Below are 10,814 nucleotides of genomic sequence, written 5' to 3'. Positions count from 1 at the left end.
TACTCACCCTTCTTTAAGTAGTATCGCCTGCTCTATACTTTTGTGGTCTCTTCTTCCAGAGGATGAAATTAAATCTAAGAACTTGGATGAGAAAATATATATATGAAATAAGATTTCGTACTGGCAGAGCTGATAAAAAAAAAAGCACAAATGGAAACACCTGAATTTCACAAGGTTAATTATTTGACATTTAATGAGAAGAAAAAGAATGTTTAAAAGCTTTATATGCAAGCAAATCAAAGATCCATGTCCAAATTGAATGTGATTAGAGCCTTACGCTGAATCATACTGTAGGCCTTCACATTAGATATATAACTCAGCCCTTCGGCTCTGCCAACATTTACAGAAACAGATATGTGTACACACAGATGTAACTCTCCTCTTCCCCTGACCTCACACTCAGACCTCCTTCAGACATTCTTATAGGTCATAGCAAGCTGCTTTGCTGGTCCTCCTAACTCAATATTGTCTGCTCTATATCACACCTCCCACAGTTGTTTGGTGGGCTGCATGTTACCCATATGTGATCTAAAGGCTTGCTGCCTGAATGAGTTGCTGATTGATTATGAAGGGGAGATACATACCCTGATATCATGGGTAGGATGCAGGATTTTTGTTGTGCTGACCTTAATTTCTAGGTCACCAAACGGTGTCTGTATCTGCAAATCATCTCTCTGGTTTTCTGCACATGTTGTAACTCCTCCCATGGTTGTCTGTCGTCATGAAGTAACTCCTCCCATGTTTTGTTTTGTTTTGTTTTGTTTTGTTTTGTTTTGTTTTGTTTTAAAATATTGGAAAGTGAGGGCAGCCAAGGAGGCTGCAGATTGCTGGAGAAATGTTTATTGGAAAGAAAAACACCCATACTACCCTTGGCCACCTTGCAATGGCAAGTGAAACTCAAAACCCCACACTCACCAGCAATCTAAAGAAATTCTAGAACACCCTGAGAAGACATAAAAAGGAAGCTTTTTTCACCCCTGCAGAAAACTTTTCAGAACCTAGAGGGCAGATTTTGGTATGGCACTAATAATTACGCCACAATATGTTTTCCACGTAGTTTGCTGTAACCCTTAAGAGGCCTATGGATGGAGGCAAAACCTCAAATCTGTGTCCTAAAGCACAATCATGGATATACTTCTCATGTTTTTCAACCTATTCCCTTTCAGCATGCTTAATTTTCATTTTTAGCTGATTCTTCAGGATATAGATATGCAACTACTTAAGTATTTATTCAACTGGCTAATGTTATTAAGCCTACAAAGTATGCAAGAGTTTGTTGATAATACTTACATTTTTGACTGCATCTGCATATTTCTGCTCATTAAAGTAGTCATAAAATGTAGCCATATAGGATTCCTTGAAACTGGCCTGAAATACAAACCACCACCAGGTTTTTATCTTGAAATATGACAATTTATACAGAAGTTCAAAACGCCAAAGTCAGCAAAAAGCTTAAGACTCATTCATTCATAGACATATGTCTTTTTTCCTTACAGCATAGACTATTTTATTTTATTTTATTGCAGAGGTACTGGTACACATGCCAAGCTCACAAATCAAGACATTTCCTTTTAAATTTTGGATATAATTCAAACTCTGTTTACTCAGGTTGGCTATTCATTCTAAACTGGCAATCGGGGTTTGGTAGAGAAGGCAAAGGATGCAGTTCACAAGCAGTTTAATGGCCAAACTCAGGACCAATTCACATGAACACTATGTGCACTTGTACCTATATGAGATGCACTGTATGAACTCAATGTGTACTCATTTTAAGAACACTCTCAGTGTGGCATCACCTCCACTCTGAAACTGCCTATTAACATCAGGCAGGTCCCTTTGCTGTGCTGTTTTCAGAGCCTGCTTAGAACATTTTCATTTAGGCAAGCCTATCCCAATATGTAGAATGCTGGTAGGTTTTCCAAACTTGTTTTGCTTCCTGTTGACTTTAATTACCAATAGATTGTTGTTATATACCTGTTTTTAATGGTCTTTTATTGATATTTTGAATGTTTTAATTTTTAGGCTGTTTTTTTGCAAACTGCTTAGAAGTTTTTATTACAATCATGCAATATTATTACAATCATGCAATATTATTGCAAAATAAACAAATTATGCAGGAACCACTTTTTCTGGCCTGGGTTGCCGTTTTCTCTTGCCAAATGTGATTTGTTTTTGCAAGGCTTCACCACAAATGGGTGTACCAACTCCTTACATGGTGTGTATAGTAGAAGCAAACTTCAACGGCAAGAAAAAAAATGGCTGGCTGTGTTGAGTGGTCACATGAAGCAGTTCTCAGAAACTTATTTCACCAGCCCAGGGAACTGTTAGATCACAGATCATGCTCCTTGAATACCTGAATACATATCCTAGTGCATTTCCCTCCTTGGTCTAGGAACATTAGAGCTCATATTCATGCGACAACCAACTAAAGAGGGAAGGCTGGATGATGGGGATACAGGAGGTGGAATTGGCATTCCCTAGAAGTGCCTGGTGCATTGCCCACACATATTCAGAGAGGAGAGGACATAGGTTTGTATCGTTCTCTTTTGAGGATCCGTCTCTACAAGGATGCTGTGCCCTCATAGAGAAGGGCTGTGCTCCAAGTGTTTTATCATCATAATCAATTGAACACACATTTAAAAGGTGGGTGGGAATGCCCAAGAACCCAGAAAAGGGAAGGGGGAAAGAATGCAAAATTCTTACAGACTTAGATTTCGATAAGCTGCCTAATGTTTGTATGGTCTTGGAAATGAGCGTCAGAGTTCTTGAGGTTTGTGGATCCTGAAAAGGAAAAGGAGAAAACCATTGTATTATAGTTAAAGAGCGCAGGAGACTACAAATGCTGCACCACACTTCCATGCTTTTTTCTATTTTACACATAGAATAAAGCACTTCCCTGCCCTGGAGCACAAGAGAAATGAAGCTGGAAGAGACAGGAAGGGCTGAAGTTCAACCTCTTGCAAGTGGCAAGGTCCTCCAGCCTCCTCACCTAATTTGCAAGTGCATGCTGAATACTTTGGATAAATTCCTGATCTCTCTGTGGGAATTCTAAGGGTTCCTCCACTCCTTCAGAACCTCTTATTTATTCGTTTCAAAAGCTCTTTCTGAAGGAACAAACATGGAAATGAAATTATTAGGCTCTCAACAGAAGCCATAAGGTGCTTTAAACATAGTAAAAGATCTACGTACTACATTTTTATTTCCTATCAGTAGGTATTAAAACTCATTTTAGAGTTCAGGAACTCATAGAAACATAAACCTATAGGTGGGGTTCACCTATAACCAGCGTAAAGCAGTTTCCAGCCCACCATCTGAAAGGTGGTGGGCTCAGCTTGGTTTCACGTAAAGGCAATTCTTATCTAGCAAGATCTCTTTGATTTATTGTGAGAGCAGAACTGGTCTAGCAGCATGTCACAAATATGATTTCCAGTGCGGTTATTACTCATTTAGAAAAGAAAAAGGAATAATTGTCATTTTCTTAGGAATGGTAGCATTCTACAGCATCTTCAAAAACAGAGGGATGGTTCTGATAGTGCCCTAGGAGTCTTGACCACATAACAGTTTTTGATTTAGCAGAGTGTGGCGTTTGCCCTCCTAGGTGACATCATGCTGGGTCATAAGGAAAGGGTTAAATGAGTGTGAACTGATTGGCTAGTGGGAACCCAAGGGGAGGAGTTAGAGTTAGTGTTATTAAGGAGTCAGTCAGGTGTTAGAGAAGAGAGAGGGAGGAGAAGTCTGTGGGTTGGGACAGTTTGATGTGAGTGAGTGAGAGAATCTGTTAGGAGGAGTCAGATAGACAGTTGGGATAATCAGTTAGAAGTTATTAGGAAGGTATAGGCCGGTAAGAACCTAAGATTAAGAAACTGACAAGATAAATTATCTGAAACCATAAACTTGTTAAGGCTTATAAAATAAACTCGTTTATTTGGTTTAATGTGAACAACTGTCTGGACTCCCTGTGTACCCGAGAGAAACGGGTTGGTGGCAGCGGGGAAGCAATCACAGTGGTGGCACAGGGATCAATAGACCGTCAAACGTCCGGGGACCCTGTGTGGTCGCCACACAGAGGCATCCGCTAATGGAAGGCGAGGTGGCGGGAGTTTTAACTGCTTTACCAACTTCCCAAACTAAAGAGTTCCCTAACCCTCTAGAGATGATTTTCAGGGGCTGCAAAAATCTCCCCCTCCTCCTCTTCTGTTCCAAAGAATGGAAGGACTCCTCCTATTTGAGAAACAGTATCACTGGATGCAACCCAGCATTCTTATAATGCTCTGTGCCATCCACTACCTTGATGTTTCATAGTTCAGAGCTACAGCTATGGAAACAAATCATACATTGTCAGATTGGCCGTTAATGCTCTTGAACTATTGCGAGGAGAAGGAGTTTCAAAGAGACAGAATCTTCCTTGCAACTGGTTGAGGTTTTAAGGCCCTGCAGTCAAATCCTCTTGTCTCTGTGCGCCTTGTGACATGTCCAAAATGAAAAGGATTCATCTGTTGTGTATACATAACCAGGCACAACTTTTCATCCTTATTTACTCAAGAGGCAGACTGGAGAAAAACTACCAGCAGTGGAAAGTAAGGCACAGGGCTTCCAGCAGAAGACAACAAGATGCAATACTTACCGGGTGATGAGGTGTAAGATGAAAGAGATTTGGAGAAAGAATCGCAGGTGCAAAGAATCTCAGAAAAATGAAGCTGCTTACTGCTGTATACCTAACATCTGGATCATCTGCAATTTTAAAAACACAACACAAGCCCGTTACAATTCCACTCTTAAAAAGCTTTAGATAAAGTCACAAAGAGTGAGTAAAGACGCCTGAGTACCAGGATGACACCCGACATCTCTACCATCTGGAGGTGCATGCGAGGGGTTCCTTGAATCTTGACTGTTTTCTCCCTCCCCCCATAATTTTTATTAAATTTTCTGTTTTACATTTTATAATATTCATTTAAACAATTTTAAAATATTAATGACTTCCCACCTTCTCTTTCCATGGTTCATTTGGCATAGCACAAATCCCTGCATATTTTACATAAACCATTCATTATTCCATTACATCCATCAAAACTTATTTCCACTGTTGAATTCGTCTTAATGCTGCCAACGTTTTCAAGTATACACAATTTCCCCCATATAAGCAATAAATATTTTCCAATCTTCCTTAAACCTATGTTGTTCTTGTTCTCTTATTCTATATGTGAGGTCCGCAAGCTGCGCCTATTCTATCAGTTTACATTTCCATTCTTCTTTAGTTGGGACCTAAATTGTTTTCCATTTTGGGGCTAACAAAACACAAATACAGTGGTAGCTCGGGGTTACAGACGCTTCAGGTTACAGATGCTTCAGGCTACAGACTCCGCTAACGCAGAAATAGTACCTCAGGTTAAGAACTTTGCTTCAGGACGAGAACAGAAATCGCACGGCAGCAGCAGGAGGCCCCATTAGCTAAAGTGGTACCTCAGGTTAAGAACAGTTTCAGGTTAAGAACGGACCTCCAGAATGAATTAAGTTCTTAACCCAAGGTACCACTGTAACCTTTTTTGACACGTGGGAAGGATCCTGACTGTTTTCACACACTAGCAACACATCCTGTAGAATTCTATCCATTACATTTTATCTGCACAATCTGAATGAATTTCAGGAACCAAAAAGCTGTATTGAAAAATACTACTTTTGAGCCGTCTAGCTCCCAAATGGCAACTAGGCATTCTGTTTTGGCAACTGTAACCCTGGTTTAAGGAGCCATTAGGCGCCTAGCATATTTATCTTAGTTTCTAACACTGGTCAAGCAACATGCTACATTTAATGTGTTGCATTCATGCTCTTGTTTTTCTGTACAGTGGTACCTCGGGTTAAGAACTTAATTCGTTCTGGAGGTCCAGTCTTAACCTGAAACTGTTCCTAACCTGAGGTACCACTTTAGCTAATGGGGCCTCCCACTGCCGCTGCGCCATGATTTCTGTTCTCATCCTGAAGCAAAGTTCTTAACCCGAGGTACTATTTCTGGGTCTGTAACCTGAAGCGTCTGTAACCCGAGGTACCACTGTAGTTACCTACAGGCTTGGAGAGGGGGTGATTGTTACTGGGACAGCAGCTACAAGTGCAGCTATAAGGCTTACTTTTTAAAAAGTCCCAAATGAAAACTCTTTTGCTTAGCTTCACAGCTGTGTATGAGAAGGGGGGCGCTGTGGAAGGGGCTGTGGCTGGGGAGGGCAGGGATAAACTTCCACAACCCATGCTCTGCAGTCTTGAGAACAAGCCCCCTCCATACATATATGTAATTAATTTAAGAAAAACCAGAGAAATAGCTGCATGCTTCACCTTGAGAGTAATGTGTAGTCTGGCCCTCAGTCAGAGTTAACTCAGCAACTTACACTGTTCTTAAGGTGAAAATGGAAAATAAAAGAAACCACTGGGTTGGCGGGCTGAAATAACTCGGAGAAGAGCCAGAGTTCTTCAAGAACTGGAGCCTGACTTCTTCATAACAGAGACACACACCGTGTGTGGCACGTCATATTCAGGCTATTGTTGTTGTTTAGTCATTTAGTCGTGTCCAACTCTTCGTGACCCCATGGACCAGAGCACGCCAGGCACTCCTGTCTTCCACTGCCTCCCGCAGTTTGGTCAGGCTATTAGCAGCACACAATCACTGCACATACATTAGGAGTGTGTAGTGTTCTGGCTGGTGCAACTGCGATAATCACCTTAACATTCTTTTTGGAGATTTTTACAATTTTAACTTTACACAGGAACGTACCTTGAAAGCGTATGGCAGCAGACTCCCTCAGTGAAAAAAAGATATCACACATCACTGTAGGGCAACGGACCCCAGACTTTGTAATGACTGTGAAAATCCGGTCTACATATTGCCTAAGATTTTCCTAGGAGGGGAAATAATAATAATAATAATAATAATAATAATAATAATAGATAAAACAACCGTGCAAGCACTTCTAACCTAAGATCACGAATTATGGGATACCCACAAATAGGGTGCTTGCATGAAGGAAGCCCAAATAAAATTGACATGTGAAATGATGCTACATGTGTGGAAAAAATTGTTTGCTTTGTTTCGCTGTGTACACAACCCATTTTTCATGTTCGAAATTGCAACTTTCCAGCGTGAATCAGTGCAGTGAAATACCCACATAGATATCATCTGACATTATCATCAGCATGTTCTTTTGTTTTATATATGGACATGTTAACATATGAAACAGTTCTGGTTGTATTTATATGGCAATATCTGCCAGAAAACTTCTGGAAACTGTTATAGATATATCATACAGCCCAGTATTGTATAGAAGAGTAGCACATTTACTCACTGCCGCTTAACCCAGCTGCAAAAAATGGCCTGTACAGCACATAGCACACAACTGATGCTAAATGCATATCAGATAGTAGTAAGTGAATTAACTGGAAACCTGGGCTTTCATCTACAAAATGAACTGCATACCCGGTTATTATCCAAATTTTCAGCATCTTTCAACTTCACAGGATCAATTTCACAAGATTTATGAACTTGGCAAATCTAGAATAAATTGAAATAATTCAAAATCAATATACTGAATTATCTTCGGGTGAGATTTGACCCCTTAGAATCAGTTATTTATCTAACAAATTGCAATTTAACAGCTTTGGGCTGGTTAGCTTTTTGTTTTGTTTTTACAGCATAGAATTAATTTTTTCTTAGCTCCTCTGAAGATTAATTTCGCTATATAAAACAAAACTTTTTTTTTCCAAATCAGGAATAAGCCCCAGTCAAGTGAGTTTCTGTCTTTTCCTTATGTTTTTCCATGTGGCTTAGTAATTCAACATCACTAACCATGGCTGCCTCATCAAGACAATTTAACAAACATACTTCAAACCCTGGTTTAAAATACTGGTTCAGATGGGAAGTCCTCAACTGACCATGGTTAGTGACATTAAAGATAAACACTGTTATGTGTAATTAGTGTTGACATTACAACACTAAGAGCACACACCTATACACATCTACACAGAATTAAGCCCCACTGAGTTTAATGGATTTACTCTCAGGTAAATGTGCACAGGTGTACAACCTGTATTTTGGTTAGAGCAGATGAAGGAAGGTGGAGGAATTCAAGCGGGAGGGAGGAGGGGCTGGCTACCAATTTAGAAATCATAGTTTCCAAGGAGCCAGCTAATGCTAACATAATTATCTGCACTGAACTTCAGTGAAAAATTAATTTCTGGCTAAAAAGGAGATAATACCAAGTAAGCATTTAAGGAAACAGCATTTTCCAATCTCCCCTTTTGTTTATGAAGAACAATGTTTCAAAACTATTTTTAAGGTTGCGTGGGGGGGAGGACACACACACACGACTTCTTGGTAAGTTGTGGCATCTGCAGATCAGTTAGGAAAGTGCTGAATCAATTAAAGGAAATTTGTGGCCTGTTTATTTGTAACATTAGGAGGACAAGCTAACTGCGCGGCAGAGATAATGAAACGCTGCCGGAGTGTCAAGCAAGAACACGTGCACCCTCTAAAAATAATCACAAATTCAAATGAGTTGTTTTCTTTTTTTAATGCACATTATATACCTATCCAGAATCAAAATGCTTTGCTTTTGTAATGCAAGGCTTGCATCTGAGGGGTGCTGCAGAACATTAATTTCATATAAATCCATGGTATTCAAGTGTTATGACTGACTCACTAGATAAGTAACTAGCACATGGGTCTGTCAGAACCTCCTATACCTTAGGCATAAGCTCCGTGGAACAATGACAAGAAAGAGCATGTGCATGCGTCTCTTAAAAGACTGTACATGGTTTTTGAACGTGCTCTTACCTCGTCAATAATTGGCTTCAGGGTCACTTGAAGGTAATGCATCCCTGCCAGTTTCATAGTTTCATCAATGCACTTGGAAGTTAATGAGTTTCCTCTGAAAATGGTGTTTGGGTCTCTGAAAGCAGACGGTTTCCAAGCATTTAGCATTCTTTTGATAAACCACCAATATTGTGAAATAAAAGCAGCAGTTGGAGCAGATGAATGCACATAAACCATCTTCTCTGAATGAGACCAGAGACACGGGTGGGGGGAACTTGCGGTTGGGTTCCAACTCACACTTTCCCCAACCAGCACAATTTATGGTCAGGAATGATGGGATCTGCAGTCGGCAATATCTAGACAGCCACGGGTTTCCCATTCCTGACCTAAGATGTGCATAAGAAAATTGCTATCCACTGCCTTAGGAGTTCATTACAAGTGGAGACTAATGGCAGCCATCGACTTCAGCATGCAACAAAGGAAGTAAAGTAGCAGGTGTTTGCAATCCACTTCTTGCTCCTAGGAAGCTCACGCAATGGCTCCCAAATGAGGTGATTTAATATAGTTTTCCTTTATGAGTCTTAAAAACAGCAAGGAGACTGGTGTGCACATCTACCAGCTTTAAGCAAGCACGCACATTGGAGGTTTTTAAGCAGAGGTTGGATAGCTGTCTGCCATAGATGCTTTAGCTGAGATTCCTGCACTAGATGACTCTTGGGGTCCTTCCAGCTCTATGATTCTGTGTGTTTTCTTCTATCCCAGCAACCGGGCAGAAGATAGGCCCACCTGTGCTCTCTTCTATCCCAGTTCTATTCTGGGCAATAGGATTAGAGGGAAAAGGTGGGAAGAAAGGAAAGAGCAGCTATCTGGCGGTTAAGCCTGCCCAACAAAACAAGAGCATCCTTTTTGAAAAAGTAAATGAAGGAAGAAGCTCCCTCTCGTAGAGAGAGATGGTTGGGTAACTGGCTGTAAAACAATAAATGCACAGCTCTGTAGCAGCCCTGATGGAACACAGTAATCGGTCGTACTGCCTTGTGGCTGTCATGAGTTATCTATCACATCTGCACCCCCTTCCTTCTCCAAGGTTATCTCATTTGATTCCTAAGACTAATCATGTAAATCAGTTTACCAAGGCTACCCGGCAGGTTTCATGGAAGAGTGGGGCTATTAATCCAGGTCTCCCCAGTCCTAATCCAAGGCTAGCCACTCCATCTACCATACCAGGTCTAGGGTGCATGAAGGAATAGGGACATCGGGAAAACATCAGAAGGGACAAGTTATACTGTACTGCTGTGCTTTCTGTCTTGTCTTACCCTCATACTTTGCATTGGGAAGAAATCAACACATAAGATTGTGATATGGGGCAGCTCAGTTCATAAACCAGGGAAACCTGGTTTTAAAATTTCTGCATTTAAGAGAGCTCTGTTATAGAGCAGAGAAACAAAAACATCTTTGATTCCCTAGCATATTCCAGTTGAGTTTTTTTGTAGAGGGGGATTTATACGTAGGGACCAGTGTGACAGATAGGAAAGGAAGGAGTGTTGAACTGGCAAGCAGAGGGCAGATTGGATAATACCTGAGCAGTGGAAACATAATGTAGGAAAAGCATACATAGGGCTGCCCCCCCCATCCACCTTCAAAACCCAAGTGACTCTGTGCAGGGGTGCCAACCTGGATAAAATATGGGGAGATAAGTCTCACCTCACATAATTGATCACATAACACAGCACAACACACCATTTGAATGGCAATGCCCATGAACTGGGGGGGGGGCTGGACCCCTCAAATATTTTATTGGGGGGGGGCAAGGGACCTTGGTCCCTAGGAATTGGCTCCTATGACTCTGGAAGTCCTGCATTTGAATTCAAATGTATTTTAAAAGCTGAAAAGTCTTGGGAGGGGGGCTTTTAAAGTAAGATCAGCAATTAAAAAAAAATGCATCTTAAGACTAATTGGAAGTAGGTTTCATTCATTTTATAGGTGCTTGCATTTAAATAAACACGCCTTACCTATCTCTGGT

At 40.8% G+C, this 10,814-nt stretch overlaps 1 protein-coding gene across 1 annotated transcript in view; it reads right to left on the bottom strand.

Annotated features, from left to right (window-relative positions):
• RASA3 (RAS p21 protein activator 3) overlaps positions 1-10,814 on the bottom strand; it is a 123,273-nt gene that overhangs the window by 11,641 nt on the left and 100,818 nt on the right. The window contains exons 12-18 of the mRNA XM_079972572.1: positions 8,816-8,930; positions 7,460-7,534; positions 6,761-6,884; positions 4,625-4,731; positions 2,704-2,781; positions 1,291-1,368; positions 8-81 (exon numbers count right to left, since the gene is read on the bottom strand). Of these exons, the coding sequence (XP_079828698.1) occupies positions 8-81; positions 1,291-1,368; positions 2,704-2,781; positions 4,625-4,731; positions 6,761-6,884; positions 7,460-7,534; positions 8,816-8,930 (651 nt within the window). The remainder of the gene's footprint in view (positions 1-7; positions 82-1,290; positions 1,369-2,703; positions 2,782-4,624; positions 4,732-6,760; positions 6,885-7,459; positions 7,535-8,815; positions 8,931-10,814) is intronic.

This window comes from Podarcis cretensis (genome assembly GCF_951804945.1).
Source record: "Podarcis cretensis genome assembly, chromosome: 4".
Classification (NCBI taxonomy): Eukaryota; Metazoa; Chordata; class Lepidosauria; order Squamata; family Lacertidae; genus Podarcis; species Podarcis cretensis.
The sequence above is the reverse complement of the archived record's forward strand: the minus strand, read 5'-3'. Positions and strand labels throughout refer to the sequence as shown.